Raw genomic sequence first — 18,990 nt, 5'->3', positions numbered from 1 at the left:
CATGTTATTTTACCTGGTGTACAGTGTGTGCAATGGGGGCAGGTTGTCTCAGAGACTACAGAAGTTGGCTTATCTAAGAGATACTTATCAAGACTGACTTATTCTTCCAGAGAAGGGGCCTTTTGTGTGTATTAATTACCCATTAGAACATTTTTTCTGATGACGTAAAGCTTCCCAAGTGCCTATCTCTTCTTAAGACTTTGTCAGACTTTTTTTTTTAATAGTTTATATTCACTACTATATGAACAAACAAAATACTAATATGATAACGCTGTTTTCTTGTTACAAATTTTATATTTTATTTTGCTTTATTTGCATTTGGTTTTTTTTCATTTTTCTAATCTGTCAGCAAGGTTACAGGAATATGAATTGAAATCAACCATTTTTTATTTTATTTTCTGATTGTGGATTTTGGCTCTGTTTGAAATCCATAAACTGAATTCTTTTCAGACATGTTTCCTAAGCTGTTTCAAGAGGGAACTAGCATTTGTAAAGCATCTACTTGAAGGTTCCACTTGATGAGAGCATCTCACACTATACATACTTAGTGATTATACCCCCGACCTTTGAGGGTATTTAGTTATACATGTATCAAGGTATTCTCTCAGTCCTTCTGTCCTTCCGAGGTGTGCGATCTACCGGTACTACTTGAAAACTACTGCATAGATTCTTTTCAAACTTGAACACTTTCTATACCTATCGGGGAGGCACAGTGCTAAGTTTGATTTTAATGTTTGGACTTTCTGTAAAAATACAGCTATTATTCATTATACTTAGACATTTATGCAACCTATAACTTAAACTACGGCATGGATTCATTTAAAATTAAGGGAACAGTTTCCATATTAATAGAAGAGGTGCAGTGCAATTGATTTTAATATCTCTATTTTCTGAAAAAATATCACTTTTTTCATGTTTTGAACTTAAAATTTGCTTTTATTTCAACATTTGTGCGACCTTTAACTTGAGAACTACTTCATGGATTCTTTTCCAATTGGGGCTGCAGTTTCTATACCAGTAGGGGTGCAGTGCAAAGTTTGATTTGATAAATGGATTTTTTTTTTTATATTTTGCTTTTTTCATATTTTGAACTTAGAAGTATGTTTAGACTTCCAACCTATGATGCGCCAGTGCATCTTTGTGCCATGTTGTATTAATTTGCTTTTTAAGAGAAACCGGCTCGAAATCAATAAATCTCCAATATGTATATTGTTCTTCACTTGATGTTGGAGTCAAGTTCGGGGTTGTTGGTGAGACCTGCTCACTATTTATCTTGTCTAGATTGTGACATGACTTTCTGGCTACACACGCTGGTGACAGTTTGAATATAGCTCTGATTATGTAAGATGTGAAGTTGCAAATGAGGAAAGCATGATGAAAGGGTTGTACCAGTAAAGCACCATGTTGTTGTTTGTGGATGTTGAATATATACAGCATACCTGTATGTTTCCTCTGAAGTTCATTGACAAATGCTGGGAGTGCATTAATCATGTTCAGTTCTTACACAGAAATTGAAGGCATTATAACATTGATAATAATGGCTAACTGTGAGTATTGGCCCATGCCAGGCATTGTTTGGTTAGTCGTGTGTTGAGTTTTGTGTTGTCAGCAAATTGATTATCTGCACTGTCCAAGGCAACAGCTTGATGCTGACACAGACACTGTAGGGAGCTCAGGAATGTAACAAAGATTAACCTATTCATTTTTATCCCCCGGCATATGATATATAGTCAACGACTCGTCTGTCTGTCCATCCTGCCATTCATCTATCTGTCCATCAGTAATCATTTTCAGAGTGTAACTTGAAAAATGTTCAATATTTTTCAACAAAAATTGGCAGACATATCAAACAGGTCCTGAAGATTTTTGACATTTTTATTTTTATCCATTTTCATAACAAAACTTGAAAACTGTAAGAGACTTTTCATCCAAACGTGGTACATGTATTGACCAAGGGAGGAAATGGTGCCTTGTGCTATTTAAGAATTTTTTCAAAATGTGATTTTTCCCTGTTTCCTTTGAAACAAGTTAGACTTAGCTGAAATGGACGTAGGTGTCGTTTTAGGAATAGAAGTAAAAACTTTTCAATATGTTTCATCCGAATTTGGAACATGTATTAATCAAGGCTGAAGTGGTGACTTTTGCTATTTAGGAATTAAAAAAGAAATCCTGTTTCCAGGGCAACAAATTTGACGTTGAATCTGTTCACAGTGGTGTGTTTGTCCAGACCATATCTCTGAAACTCTTTCTTAAAATTGTGCACACACAAAGACCAGGTTGACAACTGGTGCCTTTTGCTATTTAGGGATTTTTAGAATTGATATTTTTTTGTTTCCATGGCAACAAATTTGACTTTGAATCTGTTCACAGTGGTGTGTTTGTCCAGACCATATCTCTAAAACTCTTTCTTAAAATTGTGCACGCACAAAGACCAGGTTGTCAACTGGTGCCTTTGGCTATTTAGGGATTTTTAGAATTTATATTTTTTTGGTTTCCATGGCAACAAGTTTGATTTTGACTCTGTTCATAGTGGTGTCTACATTCTATTTAGCATGATCAAATGTATATGTTACACTCAATCTGTACAGCTGCCCACTGCAGGCAATACAGCTTGCCCAATGCATGTAATGGACAGTTATGTTTATGAGTTTTAAGATCTTATTCACAGAAGTCAAAAGGACAAAGTTATTTTATAAGGTTTAATTCCCCTGAACAATGATCTTCTCTGAACTATATCTCCTCACAATATCATATTTCTGCTTACAAGCATGTGTTGGGTTATATATAACTGACCTACAGTATATTGTTTGGATATCAATTTACCTGAATGCATGGAACAAGGTATCCTTTTAAAAGGTGTTCATTGTATTACATTTAGTTACAGTTGGCAGTTGCACAGATTGGGTGTAACATGTATACAATTAGACACAGCTCTGCTTTGAACATGATGTAGTTTTCCTGGTGTCCCTTTCCTCATCCTGACACAATTTAAAATTTGCTGGTACAAGCTGTACAGCTGACAAATACCACAGATATTTTTAGGTTTATTGATAATTGATAAGAAACCATTGAAACCTGTGAGAGCTGAATGACTATTGTCCAGATGAATGGAGTTATTACAGTGTAAAGTATTGTGTGTGTATCAATAAATAATCCTTGTTGTACAGATCCTTGCATACCGGTATCTAAAAAGTAGCCAAGTTTTGTTAGGACTCGGCCATCATAGTTGGGTTTGTTGACATATATTTCTTGCTTTTCCTCAATTTGTTTCTTCCTCAGTTTTTCATATATTCTTAGTGCTGCAGAGCTCCAGATAAGCTTTGAGTGTTGTGGGTATTTTACCCATGCATTTTAAAATCATTGGGTATCGGTAATTCTATCTGGGTATTCAAATTTCTGTTACCCACTAGTTTTTACACATGGGGGTATTTTAGTTAAATATTTAAAAACACTATTCATCTAGTCCCTGCAAACTGGTGTTGTGTGGGTTCGAGAGCTTTATAGGACTCAAAAATACCACGATACTTCCACAAGAAAGTGTGATGGCAAATGATCATGATTGTAACTGTCATCGTGGAGTTTGGCAAGGTTGAGGGAATGCCCGTTTATAATTTCAAAATAAGTTGTTGATTTGCTAATCGAATACGCAGGGTTACTTAACACTATTTTGATGATACGCACAAGTTTTATTTTTGAAGCGTATCTGTAATGTTCGTTGCGTATTTGATACGCTTGGATTTTATTTTACTGCGTATTTCTGCATTTTTTATGCGTATTTCACGCAGATACGCAGCTTACCTGGAGCTTTGGTGCTGTTTAGAAACAACTTTTCCATCTCTAATTTGCACCACATTCCAGCTTTTTTATCCCTCCATTCCGTCCATAGTGTGTGGGATTCACAGAGAAACCTCATGGTCACCATGACCCTAGACTACTCTCCATACAACTAGGCTAGGCTAGAGTAGCCTAGTGGGTAAAGTGGTCACTCGTCATGCCGAAGGCCGGGTTTGATTCTCAACATGGGTACAATGCATGAAGCCCATTTCTGGTATCCCCCATACATCCAGGCACACCTGGCATGACAGGTGGTCACATGGTACAATAGAATCACCTTAACTTTTATAGATCTGTTAGCTACTAAAGTAAAACGTCCTCCATCTCTGCTCAGTCACATCTGAAAAGAACAGTTATGAGAAACAAGAATATCTTTTCAACTGCCTTACAAATTGTTACTTAGTAATATTGACAGACTGACTATTTTCTATGAAACTTGATTCTTGTAGCTGCAAAAATGATGCATTATTTATGAGAAAAATAGTTAAAGGTTATTACAGGTTACAGAAAGACACTGTCTTGAGTCAGGAACTTGGTGTAGGGCTGGGAGCCGGGCCCCCGGGTCGGGTGGTCCTGAGCAGGACCCGGGCACCCTCAGGACCACCCAGACCCGTGGATAGTCTTATGATATGTTGTTTAATGACAATAACAATAAAACTCCATGTTACACTCCAAGTCGCTAATGTTTGCATTTCTTTCTGACTATGCACACATTCCTTCTGACTTTTATATGTTTGCGTAAAGATAAAGCTTTGGCTAATTTCAGTGTCTGCATGATCAGATGGTTTCATTTGTGTATTTAAATAGTTTTTGCCAGGGTTCTGGAAATACAATCAAACATTTTGCATCTAAGCGGGTACCTAGGTAGGGTAGGGTACTAGGGGGTTGGGTAAAACACGGGTAATAACTTGTGTGTTGCATTTTATCATTTCTAAAAATATGTTGGAAATGTCAGAACTATTTGTAAATTGGAAAGATTGCTGTACCAAGTTCGCCTTCGTTGTTCACCTAATGTAGAGTTTTTATTGAGAGTAATATGTTCTTCTTTTGGCTACCCTATTCTAAATTTTGCTTAAGAAAAAATAAAATGTTTATTTTGATGTATTTTTAATATTTTATTTTGACTTATTTCAAGAACAAGTTTGGGAACATACATTGTTACTATAAATTGTGTATTTCTTTGTGTCTCCTGCCTCTGGGACATTTTGACTAAGGAAATCTGAACACTATCGAGTAAACATTGATTTGACATTTCCAGAAATATAAGAAATATTGGGTAATGACTTTTAGATGATGATTTGTAATAAAAGAAACTATATTATTTCTAAATCTTGACATAGTTGTGTCAATGAGGACTCTGTTAAGCTATGGAGGTAAGGATATGTCCAATACCATTGCACTGTGAGTTGAAACCTTCTAAAAGCTTGTATTGGGTAGAAGTTGAGTATTGTATTTCAACAAATGTTTGGTGTTTAGTTTTTATAAAAAACATCTACTCTGGTAGTTTTCACTTCTTAAAAACATCAATACTGATACAATAACATTTCAGTATTGGCATTAACATCACTATTAATACATTTAAATATTGACTGAAAACTTCTATTGATACATTTGAAATATTGACTGAAAACATCAATAGTGATACAAATAAATTATTGACTTAAACATCAATATTGATACATGTAAAATATTGACTTAAAACATCAATATTGATACATTTAAATTATTGGCAGAAAACATCAATAGTGATACATTTAAATTAATGACTGAAAATATGATTAAAATATTGACTGAAAACATCACTATTGATACTTTCAAAATATTGACTGAAAACTTCTATTGATACAATAAAGATATTGATTGAAAACATCAATATTGATACAATTAAATTATTGAAAGAAAACATCCATATTGATACATTTAAAATATTGACTGAAAACATCAATATTGACACAATTAAATTATTGAAAGAAAACATTAATATTGATATATTTGAAATATTGACTGAAAACATCAATATTGATACATTTAAGAAAAAGCACAACAATTGATGCATTTAAAATACTGACAGAAAACAAGACAGATTCACAAGACCTTGGGCTGTCAAGTGACATCACTGTAAGTTTAAAAGGTAAACATAATCCTATTCTCATGAAGCCTTGAGCTTACTGTTACTGTCCAGCCCACACTGATATTAACACCTGGTGTCCAACAACCTCTAGCTCCTGGCCTTCATGGTCAAGTGTATGTGCTTAGTGAGGCTGAAATAGATGTTCTCTCTTGGTAAACATTTCATTCTGTTCTGACCCAGGGGGGTGTTTTTCACAACTGATTGATCAAACCAACTGTGAACATCCACCTGTCAACACATCAAGGCAAACTTAAGGTGATTCGAAAGTGACGTGATTGTCTGACCAAATACCACCACAGTATCATTCCTTGGAGCTCACAACAGGAGTGGGAAATGAAATGAACATTTCTCAGCAAGGAGCAACTCTGTTCTTTATATAAAGGTATGTGTTTCTGTTGTTTACATACATTCAAGTGGCAATGGAGGCACATCCCATCATCAGGCAACTAGCACATGCACCTGTAATTATCTTATACAGAACAGGTTGTCTTTCTACATCAAATCATATATTTGTACAATTAATTTCTGATAGAACTGAAATATTTGTTACTTCAATTAGACTATTTTCATAATATGAAACAAGAGGAAAAGTTAAAAATAAAATTGTCTTAAAATAATTGCAATTGAATAGTCATGTTCCTTGAAGTGTCATCAACGAGGAAATTCCCACGCTATTCATCATAAAAATATTCGAATGTCACTGCACCGAAACAAATGGGATTTGTGTGGTGATTACATCTGATTGCCTAAGGCCTGATGCCTCCACCTGACATCAAGACACACAATGTGTGGCTGGAAACTGGTGTGTACTCACTCCGACAGCCTGATAGCTGGTATTGTGGTTGCCCAGATAATGATATTCTTGACTAATGGGAAATTAGTTTTTGTACATCTATGTAAACGACATCAAAATAACAATTTTATTCCTGACAACCTCCAAATATTGTCTTTTGAAAAAGAATATCCTTAAAGTCAGAATAATTGCTCTTCTTGTCTGGCTGTGTTTCAGTAGGAGTTGACCATTTTGACCTTTGGATGGGCCATTATGATGAAACATTACAATGTCTTTCAAAGTGAATGTGATGGAATGTTATTATGCTGAATGATAGAGGTGTTATTTGAAAATGTCTGTCGCTGTAGGCTAGTTGTTGTATTTTTCTTTGCAATAAACCAAAAAGAAAAGAATAAAGTTTAAATTTCAATTAAGCGTAATATTTAAAAAAAATGTTTTGCTATTTTGAATATTCAGGACCCCCTGGCAGATCCAGTGGAAGGGTGCAGTGGTTCGCAACAACCTTTTTTCAGGCACCTGACATGTTAACCCCTTCCTTGGTCAGTAACTGTAATGTGGGTGTTATATGCATCCCCTTTTTCCGGACCTGGATCTGCCTCTGTTCAGTTTAAATGGGCCATGTTATTCTGCCTGCTGTTGACTTTCTGTGTATGTATTCAGAGTACACTGTCACTGACTGTCGCAGCTACACTGTTTGTTTGTTGTTTGTTGTATGAGGTCGCACTCAGCAATATTCTAACTATATGACAGCAGTTTGTAAGCAATTGAGTCTGGACCGGACAATCCAGTGATTGACATCATGAGCATCAATCTACACAATTGGGATACAATGACATGTATCAACCAAGTCAGTGAGCCTGCTACCCGATCTCGTTAATCACCTCTTACAATAAGCAAAGTCGCCTTTTATGGCAAGCATGGGTTGCTGAAGACCTATTCTACCCCGGATCTTCACTGGTCCACAGCTACACTGAAATAAACAGTGTTCCCTTTATTGAAGAATACCAGCTGGCTGGCTTTAAGAGTGTGTTCTTAATGTAAACATGTGCTTATTTACATGAGCAAACAGTAGATGCAGGATTTCATGCTGATCGATGATGTTTCCAACTCAGGTCGGTCAGTGTCCACGTGATATATTGCTTACTGTGTAATCCACACTTGTCTTTAGTCATGTGGATTGCATTGCTGTCATACATTTCAGTATTATGTCGTACATTTCAGTATTATGTCGTACATTTCAATATTATGTCATACATTTCAGTGTTATGTCGTACATTTCAGTATTATATCGTACATTTCAGTATTATGTCGTACAATTCAGTATTTTGTCGTACATTTCAGTATTATGTCATACATTTCAGTGTTATGTCGTACATTTCAGTATTATGTTGAACATTTAAGTGTTATTGTCAAGGGATATATTCATCAGCTTGGAATAACACCATAATTTAACACAGTATACCATGAACCCTACCCAATCTGATTAAAATCAGATAGAGAGATAGACAATGATTTTGAAGAGCCCATTACTGTTGATGATAGTGGTTTGTGTTAACCTTTTTGAGGTTGTGTGAGCAGTAAACACATTCAGACTTTCCCTTTTGCAATCTCATATGTGACATTATGATTGGTCTAAAGAAACATGATTTTGAGTTGACCTGTGATTGGATTTCCTACAATTATAATGAAGCAGTTGAGGTGTGAATTTGTTGAGATTGCAAGCCTACATTTCTGGTGCATGTTTTCTGAGAGAGTGAGATTTCAGGTATAATCATTACATTAATCTATGTGCTCACGTCATCTCCAAGTGAAACGTAGAAGAGACCACCATCAATAGTTTATTCCTACATATTTATTAATCCTAGCTGGCAGACATATTTTAAAATAATTTTTCTTAAGATATGCATATTTCCTAGAACTTGAAGTAAGGAGCCAGTGTTGCCTCAGTCAGTGTCGCCTCAGTTGGTGTGACCCGTGAAGATCCAGTAGAGAACTGGTCTTCAGCAACCCTTGCTTGTCGTAAGAGGCGACAAACGGGATCTGGCGGTCAGGCTTGCTGACCTGGTTGATGCATGTCATCGTATCCCAATTGTGTAGATAAATGCTCATGATGTCAGTCACTGGACTGTCTGGTCCAGACTCGATTATTTGCAGACCGCCTTCATGTAGCTGGAATCTTGCAAAACAATCAACAAACAAACAAACAGGTCATGTACATCAAGTGTTGTCCTCCGTACATTTCCGTTGACACGGAAAGTGAAAGCACCGACCACAGCGCAAATTGCCCAATCATCTTTTCCAAGAAAATTCTCAACCAAGACTGGCATATGTCATGTGAAAGTTCTGATAAGAAGCAATGATCAACAAGGTTAAATCAATAGTTGGGCACAGAAATGCAGATTGCAGGGTTAGATATGTCAATGTGTTCATAAGTGCCACCGGGCACGCATAGGGATGTTTAGGTGTGCCCTTTGGGAGGTAAATGTGCTGACCAGGAGAGCGCTTCCAATGAAAAAATAGGTTATTTTAAATTCTGTTCTTTAAGCATGTTCAGATGTTTATTCATTTCCATTTGTCAGTCCTGTTTGCTTCTCAAAAAGTACAACTGTAGCAGAATGTAAATAGTGTGTATTTTAACTTACATATTTTGAATTTAGGTAAATACCTAGATAAATAGGTAAATAGTTAAAGATGGTAATAGCTCCTTAAACTAACCTGAGCACTTTCTTCTAAACCTCAGGTAAAGTACAGGGTATAGTTATGTAAGGTCTTTAGTGATCTGGTCTAGCAACAGCTTGACCAGTGATTCACTGATTGCCTATCCTATTGCTTCAGTAGCATGTGACCAGGTTTTTAGCTTTCAACACTCCAATATTTCTCTTCTCTGGTCACTGCTGCATTACAACTCTGCATGATTCACAGCACTGCACTGATTGGGGTATGTTGATTTAGACTTCTTAAGTATTTATATTTATCATAAGGAGGTTAGGATCTGTATCTATAAGAATACACATATTGTTATAAGGTGCCTTCAGTAATGTATATAGTTTATAGCTTGTAGCTGTATCTATTAGAATACACATATTGTTATAAGGTGCCTTCAGTAATGTATATAGTTTATAGCTTGTAGCTGTATCTATTAGAATACACGTATTGTTATAAGGTGCCTTCAGTAATGTATATAGTTTATAGCTTGTAGCTGTATCTATTAGAATACACGTATTGTTATAAGGTGCCTTCAGTAATGTATATAGTTTATAGCTTGTAGCTGTATCTATTAGAATACACGTATTGTTATAAGGTGCCTTCAGTAATGTATATAGTTTATAGCTTGTAGCTGTATCTATTAGAATACACGTATTGTTATAAGGTGCCTTCAGTAATGTATTTAGTTTATAGCTTGTAGCTGTATCTATTAGAATACACATATTGTTATAAGGTGCCTTCAGTAATGTATATAGTTTATAGCTTGTAGCTGTATCTATTAGAATACACATATTGTTATAAGGTGCCTTCAGTAATGTATATAGTTTATAGCTTGTAGCTGTATCTATTAGAATACACATATTGTTATAAGGTGCCTTCAGTAATGTATATAGTTTATAGCTTGTAGCTGTATCTATTAGAATACACATATTGTTATAAGGTGCCTTCAGTAATGTATATAGTTTATAGCTTGTAGCTGTATCTATTAGAATACACATATTGTTATAAGGTGCCTTCAGTGATGTATTTAGTTTATAGCTTGTAGCTGTATCTATTAGAATACACATATTGTTATAAGGTGCCTTCAGTAATGTATATAGTTTATAGCTTGTAGCTGTATCTATTAGAATACATAGAGAGAGAGAGAGAGAGAATCACAGTTTTATAAAAGGTTTTGTGAGGTTCATTGACCCATCCAGTGTGACTTCTAAACACTTGAGCAAGCTGCCAATCACTGAAGACATGTTAACCAAGCCATTATAAATGTAACTGGCACTTTCCTCCAAGGGACCTGGTGCTAGTCCAGTGTGTGTGTACCCAGAGGTTGTATAGTGCTTGCATGTGTTTAGAAGTATTGAATTACTGGGTAATGGGTGACAGTCAATGTTGTATTCACTTGTGGTTTTGTTGACACGTGGGCTCGGTCTGAAAGACATGTTTAGGGTTTTAAGGATTAGAAAGGACATTGACATAGTTGAGACCAATCAGTGTGGACAGATTGGAGAGGCAGCTTATGTAAGGGACATTATCACCACGCCCTACATGGAAGACAGGTGCTGTTGTACTTGTGTTCATACCTTTTGAAAATTTGTTCTTCAGGAACATATTCTCTAGTAATTGTGTGAAGCTTTACTAGATATTTTTTTCCATGTGTGGAAAATACATTCACCATCAATATCGTAGCTGTCATAACCCACCACACACCCTTCGTTCCTCACCCCACACCTTTATATATGATAAATATAAAACATATACATACGTTTTGTCCTGATTTATTCATGATCTGGTGAACTGACTACAAAATACCAGCTCACATGTGCTTTCCCCATTTTCCGATTCCTCACAAAACTTACAGTTCATATAAATTAACTGGCTATTATTTCCACCCCCACAAAACTTCTATGCTAAATTAAAACACTTTTACAAGTCTGCCAGTTTAATAACTCTGTCATGCTTTTCTATCCTTTGCATGACATGTAACACATCTAACTGGATTCACTTAACTATACCTGTAAGTGACTGATGAGGTTAACAGCTTTCAATCCATCGGAAATGATCGTAATACTTCCCTGCCCTGCACTTGATTCTTGTATGCATTTCCCACACACCCGAATTGTTTCCTGTCTCCCATCCATAGCATTGTCACTGTCACTGTCACCAGAACTCATTTACTCCTTCATCTATTCCTGCACAGACTAAGTTCTCATCATCTACATCATCAGCCGGGAAGGGGGTATTGGCCTCTGTCAACACCTGGTGTCAGATGAAGAAGAAGCTCACAGGACACCAGATGTTTGTGCAGAGAGGTATCTGCTTTTAATGAGATTGATGTGAGACATTGCTTCTGTAGCATTACTTACAAAAATAGTTTTAATTTGAGGGTCATGTTGATCTTGGAGATTTACACTCAAAATAAACAGAAGGGTAGTACTATAGCCTGAGCACGACACAGCCAACATGGTAGGTTCATCACCATTCTACCATGGCAGACAGACTCTAGTGGGAGCTACAGTGTTGAAGTGTGATCTACAAGTGTTTAATCTCTCAATGGTGACAATAGAAATAGTTGTTGGTATCTTGGATCAGGGCCTGAAAATGGCATCTGTTAAAGAACTGTGTATAACGTCATTGTGATATTAAAATTGTTATTGCAGAAATTCTGCATATTTGTCAGCAAATTCCAAAACTGTTTTATGATTTTCATCAATGTGTATTTATCAAGATATGAGACATCTCATGTGTGTTTTGTTCGGCACCTCAACATATGCACCAGTGATTGCATATATATACCTGACCTTGAATAATTATCAAGCAAAATTAACTGTAGTTTTAACATATTTTAGTGACAAAGAACAAATGTGATGTTTATCATGTGTGACCTTTACTCTCATGTGACGTGAGGTGGTCGTGGTTGGTGGCTGGCTGTTACTATGGTGACAAATGTGGCTCACTGGTCTGGCTGTCATGTTTTGCTGTGCAGAGTTATGTCCCATAGGTGTGCCCAAAGTCTCTTATCCTTGGTTTCAATCCCAAACTTACCTGATTATAATTCTAGATTTATCAGCACTATACCTGAGATGTACACCAGAGAAGTACATGTGTAAGACCTGCATCCCTTGGGCCAACCTCCTACATCAAACTGACACAGTGGTACAACTTGAAAACTGTTAGCATTAAGCGAAGCTCACTCAAACACTCAGGAGTAACACTGGCAATATTTATCACCAATGTTCATATATTAATAATAGGATCTGTAACAAGTAATGTGTACAAGTTCAAATATGACATGTCATTTCTCGGTGCAGAATTGTTCCATAGCTGCCAGGTTCCATTGATTGTGGGTTCCATATGCACCCTGAGAATATTCCTTGGTTTGTCAGCACCATCACAATGCTTGCAAGTTTCACCACTGTCAGGAATGTCCTTGACCTTTAGCACTTAGGAATTGTGCCACATGAAGCTGACATGCCATGATATAATTGACATGCCTTTCACAGTGGCATTAAACCCAACTCCCAGAAGTGTGAGTGACACATGATTTGTAACCCATGAAATATGATGCATGATCCGTGACCTTTGACATGCAATATATTACCCATAAGACAGCTGACCACCTGAGATAAGCACTGCTAGATAAAGGATTATAGGAGCAACAAGACCCATGATGGAACCTCTACACATACCAGGGCAACACTTTTTTAATTCTTCTGTAGGGCCGTGGAAAGTGGGGCGGTGGGAAGTGGGGCAGTAGGAAGTGGGGTTATGGGAAGTAGGGTTGTCGGAAGTGGGGCTATGGGAAGTTGGGTGGTGGGAAGTAGGGTTGTGGGAAGTAGGGTGGTGGGAAGTGGGGTTGTGGGAAGTAGGGTGGTGGGAAGTGGGGTTGTGGAAAGTGAGATGGTGGGAAGTGGGGTGGTGGGAAGTAGGGTGGTGGGAAGTGGGGCTGTGGGAAGTGGGGTTGTGGAAAGTGAGATGGTGGGAAGTAGGGTTGTGGGAAGTGGGGTTGTGGGAAGTGGGTTTGTGGGAAGTGGGGCGGTGGGAAGTGGGGCAGTTGGAAGTAGGGTGGTGGGAAGTGGGGTTGTGGAAAGTGAGGTGGTGGGAAGTGGGGTTGTGGGAAGCGGGGTTGTGGGAAGAGGGGCCATGAGAAGTAGCACGGTGGGAAGTAGGGCGGTGGAAAGTGGGGTGGTAGGAAGTGGGCGGTGGGAAGTAGGGCAGTTGGCAGTCGAGCATAGGGAAGTAGGGCGGTAGAAAATGTGGGTTGTGGGAAGTAGGGCCGTGGAAAGTTGGGTGGTGGGAAGTTGGGCGGTGGGAAGTGGGGCGGTAGGAAGTGGGGTTGTGGGAAGTAGGGCGGTAGGAGTGAGTGAGTGAGTGAGTTGGGTTTAACGCCGCTTTGAACATTATTCCAGTTATATCACAGCGTGTCAGCTTAATATGGGAGGAAAGCCCGAAGTGATGCAGGTCTCAGACGTTTACCACTTCGGTGAAACCCACGAGCACGGGTATGGTGCTGACAAACCTAGAAACATAATTGGGGCGAACCGGGATTCGAACCCACAATCATAGGTTTCTGGCATGCCCAAGGGAAACAACTCTGCACAGCGAATCACGTCGCCTTAGACTACTGGGCCACCCATGCCCCCGGGGCGGTAGGAGTGAGTGAGTGAATACGGTTTTACGCCGCTTTTAGCAATATTCCAGCAATATCACGGCGGGGGACACCAGAAATGGGCTTCACACATTGTACCCATGTCGGGAATCGAACCCGGGTCTTCGGCGTGACGAGCGAACGCTTTAACCACTAGGCTACCCGACCGCCCCCCGGGGCGGTAGGAAGTGGGGTTATGGGAAGTAGGGCTGTGGTAAGTGGGGCGGTGGGAAGTGGGGCCATGAGAAGTGGGGCAGTTGGAATTAGGGTGGTGGGACGTAGAGCGGTGGGAAGTAAGGCAGTTGGCAGTCGGGCGGTGGGAGGTAGGGCGGTAGGAAGTGGGGTGGTGGGAAGTGGGGCCGTGGAAAGTTAGGCCATGGAAAGTGGGGGCATGGGAAGTAGGGCCATGAGAAGTGGAACAGTGGGAAGTAGGGCATTTGGAAGTTGGGCGTAGGGAAGTGGGGCGGTGGAAAGTGGGGTGGTGGGAAGTAGGGCGGTGGGAAGTAGCGCGGTGGGAAGTAGGGTGGTGGGAAGTAGGGCATTTGGTAGTAGGGCGGTGGAAAGTGGGATTGTGGGAAGTAGGGCGGTGGGAAGTAGGGCAGTTGGCAGTCGAGCATAGGGAAGTAGGGCAGTAGAAAATGGGGTTGTGGGAAGTAGGGCCGTGGAAATGTGGGTGGTGGGAAGTGGGGTGGTGGGAAGTGGGGCGATGGGAAGTAGGGTGGTGGGAAGTAGCGCGGTGGGAAGTAGGGTGGTGGGAAGTAGGGCATTTGGAAGTAGGGCGGTGGAAAGTGGGGTGGTGGGAAGTAGGGCGGTGGGAAGTAGGGCAGTTGGCAGTCGAGCATAGGGAAGTAGGGCAGTAGAAAATGGGGTTGTGGGAAGTAGGGCCGTGGAAATGTGGGTGGTGGGAAGTGGGGTGGTGGGAAGTGGGGTTGTGGGAAGTAGGGTGGTGGGAAGTAGCGCGGTGGGAAGTAGGGTGGTGGGAAGTAGGGCATTTGGAAGTAGGGCAGTGGAAAGTGGGATTGTGGGAAGTAGGGCGGTGGAAAGTAGGGCAGTTGGCAGTCGAGCATAGGGAAGTAGGGCAGTAGAAAATGGGGTTGTGGGAAGTAGGGCCGTGGGAAGTGGGGTTGTGGGAAGTAGGTCTGTGGAAAGTGGGGCGATGGGAAGTGGGGCTGTGGAAAGTAGGGCGATGGGGAGTGGGGCCATGAGAAGTGGGGCAGTGGGCAGTAGGGTGGTGGAAGTAAAGTTGTCATCAGATATATTGCTTATTATGTGTAGCTCATAGTGGACTGTAGACATGACTTGATTGTCAGCATCTTGACTGCATCTTCCAACAAAAAGATTATTCATTCTTCTTGATGCAGCAGATCATTGTCATCCACATTTGAATAGTAATGATTATTTATTCAACATCCACGCCAGTACACACATACTTGATGCTTACGATCAATACTTCTACCTGTCTGTAACCTACGACCTATAAGAAGCTTCCACTGACAAACCACCCGTTTTGAAACATACAAAATGTTTGTGACCTTTATGTTGTTTCCGGCCAAATGTCTGTAGGAGGTGCATGTGGACATGTTTTCTTGAACTGAACTTGGTAGAAGCCGATAGGTGTTTATTGTATTGTGTGGAGACACAATGATTGTCTTGGGTCATGGACAGATAGAGCTGACCTGGTTCTAGAGGCTAAGGTAGGCGGGAGTCGGTTGTGTGTTGACAGTTTGCCTGTAGTGTGCTGATACACACAATGTATAGAGGTATTCATCCAGACAGTCATGTAGAATCAAAGGTGTCACTCACATGTTTCTGAGGTTGTCACAGTGTTTCTTTCTCTTGCAGGACTTTGGATTAATACAAATATACCTCTATATAACGTTTGAAGGTTGTCTTTAAAAATGTTCTTATGATATACATGAAATATTCATCAAGCAGATTGGATATACCGGTCCATAATATATACACTTGTATATTTGATATACATTACATATTAATCTAAGGGGTAGGATATACATAAATTGTATTAATCTAGTGGGTTGATATTTACATAACATATTAATCAAGCAGGTCAGATGTACATAACATATTAATATAGCAGGTTGGATGTACATAACATATTTATCTAGCAGGTTGGATGTACATAACATATTAATATAGCAGGTTGGATGTATATAGCATATAAATAGAGCAGGTTGGATGTATATAGCATATTTATATAGCAGGTTGGATGTATATAGCATATTAATATAGCAGGTTGGATGTACATAGCATATTAATATAGCAGGTTGGATGTACATAACATATCAATATAGCAGGTTGGATGTATATAGCATATAAATAGAGCAGGTTGGATGTATATAGCATATTAATATAGCAGGTTGGATGTATATAGCATATAAAAGTTGAGTCTAAATTTTAAGAACAATGAGAAGAATCTAACAATGTTCTTGAGTGTCTACTTCTCTCACCACTGAACCCCACATAAACAAGTCTTAGAAAATTAGAAATGATACACATAAGGAAGAGAATTTGTGGATGTCAACTTCTTATAATTTTTAATTTGAAGTTTACCATAGGACGAGAGGTCGGTCACATGACCTTGGAATTGACTTTCATAAGTGTAAGAACGACACAATTTGACGTTCATACATTTTTCATGAGACTGTGTTCTTGAAATGACATAAAAACTCACGGACTACTTCCACATTCCTGGGGAAACCCCTGGGAATTCCCTAGCACGAAAACAATATAGCCGTTTTTTTCTGATCATTTAGAACCTTTATTCTTGGTCTCAGTGTTTCAGTATACATTGAGAAATGTCAGAGAGCGTGACTGCATGATTTTCACGAATATCCTCGCTACAGCCCATCCTAATGAACAAACGAAGAAATGCACATCTAAACTATCGTAGTATCGACTCGATCCGAGTCTAGGCTGACATTGACCGTCTCCAGCAATCTATGAATTTACCTGAGTGTCTGTTTGACGCATCTTTATTCACCTTTCAATGATCGGCCAGTTGATCAATGATGACTAACACATGTAACCGCCACAGGTTCACTAACAACTTCAGAATTCTGTCCTGTCACGTTTATCGTGTCAGTCATTTTGACGTCTTGTACTTGATGTAAATGTATTATGATGCGCTGTCATTGTGACTGACTTACTGAGGTAGTTCTTTACAGACCTTTCTCATCTAATGAGGATATGATTTGAACACATGTGTTGTGAGGGCGGTCGGGTAGCCTAGTGGTTGAAGCGTTCACTCTTCACGCCTGACATTGGTACAATGTGTGAAGCCCATTTCTAGTGTCCCTGCCGTGATACTGCTGGAATATTGCTAAAAGCGGTGTAAAACCATACTCACTCATACTCACTCACATGTGTTGTGTAAGATGTTTCTGAAGAGCAAGTTGTGCATCCATACGCCCATGTCACCTCTCTTTTTGAGGAACTATTTTACTCTGCGATATAGCTGGTTGTTGTATGGCAGTTACTGTAAACATGAAGTCACACGTACTAAATAAAATTGTGTTTAGATCTTGGCCTACATCCTTTGAGGTAAGAAATTGTGATAAAAAAATTATAAGAATTGACTTTCACTTTGTATGAGTTCATTGGAGTATGAACCTGCATAGAGTAGGGCCAAACATTGTATGAAAGTTGTCGCAAGCTTCAATGTTCATACAGTTTGGCCCTCAATTCTTAAAATTATGAGGAACACAATGTTTTGGGGTTCTCCTTCATCACATGAATGAGTAAGCATATAAGTAAGGATAAGATCAATCTCGTTAAAATAGATCTAAGTTCTCGCTGCCTCTAAACAAAGATTTGAGGACATCCCATTATGGGTCACGTCAGAACGACCTTTCCCCAACTTTGACCGACCACTGAAATGACGAACAAAAAGTCGACATCAGCCAATTAGAAAGCAGCTTTCTTGAGCTTTACGGCACTCGTTTCAACCTGGCGATTTCCATTTTGAAAAATATGTTGACACAGTGCTCGATTAAAATTTAGAAATCTGAACAAATGAACATTCCGGGATGTCTAATATACGGTTGAGATGGTATGGCGGTGCTTTCCACGTACTTTGCAACGCCTCCTCCGTTCAAATGTTTATCCGGAAGCGAGAGATAGACGATAATTTTGACAGAATCAGTCGTACGGGCCGTAACTGTCTTTCCCAATACCCCGTGTTAACGTTTTCGAGGTTGCATGATCATAAAACACATTCCGACTGTCACTTTCGCATTCTGAAGTGACCTGTTATGGGATGTCGTCAGATCTTTGTTAAGCGACAGCAAGAACTAAAAGTTTATACACTAGAGTAGATATCAGATGTAGTTATACTGGATTGGAGAAGCCTGTGATGTGTACAAAAGAGGTAGTGAAGACATTATAGGCAAAGTCAGTCAAACAAAAGAGTGAAGCCAGTAATGTTAACAACAGGATTATGACTGATTGGGGTCTTGGATAAGTTGATGGTACGCCGGGGGTATGTAATATCCTTGGTCACAGTTGATTGATGATTCGAGTCTTTTGCTGTTGATGGCTACTTGTAGTGTTATGATTTGAAGTCTCTGAGGTTGGTGGTGAGGGCTTTGATTTTATCCCACTGAATTCTGTGGCATTAGTTGTCACGGATATAGTCTGATAGAGCTGATTTAGAGTCATCTTTGGAGACTGAGCTTTGTTCTTTAATTTGGGTTTTGAGGGGCCTAGATGTTTCTAGTGTACCTGGGACAGGTTGTCTGTGTACCTGGGACAGGGTGTCTGTGAACCTGGGGCAGGTTGTGTGTTGTCTGTGTACCTGGGGCAGGTTGTGTGTTGTCTGTGTACCTGGGACAGGTTGTCTGTGTACCTGGGGCAGGGTGTCTGTGT

At 39.3% G+C, this 18,990-nt stretch overlaps 3 protein-coding genes across 6 annotated transcripts in view; 1 reads left to right on the top strand and 2 right to left on the bottom strand.

The window, feature by feature from the left end:
- LOC139459512 (uncharacterized) overlaps window positions 1–18,990 on the top strand; it is a 177,332-nt gene that overhangs the window by 2,533 nt on the left and 155,809 nt on the right. The gene's annotated exons all lie outside the window — the stretch shown is intronic.
- LOC139459513 (coiled-coil-helix-coiled-coil-helix domain-containing protein 5-like) overlaps window positions 1–18,990 on the bottom strand; it is a 433,260-nt gene that overhangs the window by 286,805 nt on the left and 127,465 nt on the right. The window lies entirely within an intron of this gene.
- LOC139459401 (uncharacterized) lies at window positions 14,370–15,356 on the bottom strand. Its single transcript, XM_071240855.1, has one exon. The coding sequence runs from the start codon at window positions 15,354–15,356 to the stop codon at window positions 14,370–14,372; it is 987 nt and encodes a 328-aa protein (XP_071096956.1).

The sequence above is a fragment of the Haliotis cracherodii genome, unplaced genomic scaffold, assembly GCF_022045235.1.
Source record: "Haliotis cracherodii isolate W230 unplaced genomic scaffold, xgHalCrac1.p SCAF_13, whole genome shotgun sequence".
Taxonomy (NCBI): Eukaryota; Metazoa; Mollusca; class Gastropoda; order Lepetellida; family Haliotidae; genus Haliotis; species Haliotis cracherodii.
The sequence above is the reverse complement of the archived record's forward strand: the minus strand, read 5'-3'. Positions and strand labels throughout refer to the sequence as shown.

What these genes read in the sequence shown, in the direction of transcription:
- LOC139459401 (XM_071240855.1), bottom strand. Translation starts at nt 15,356, where the DNA reads ATGACAACTTTACTTCCACCACCCTACTGCCCACTGCCCCACTTCTCA.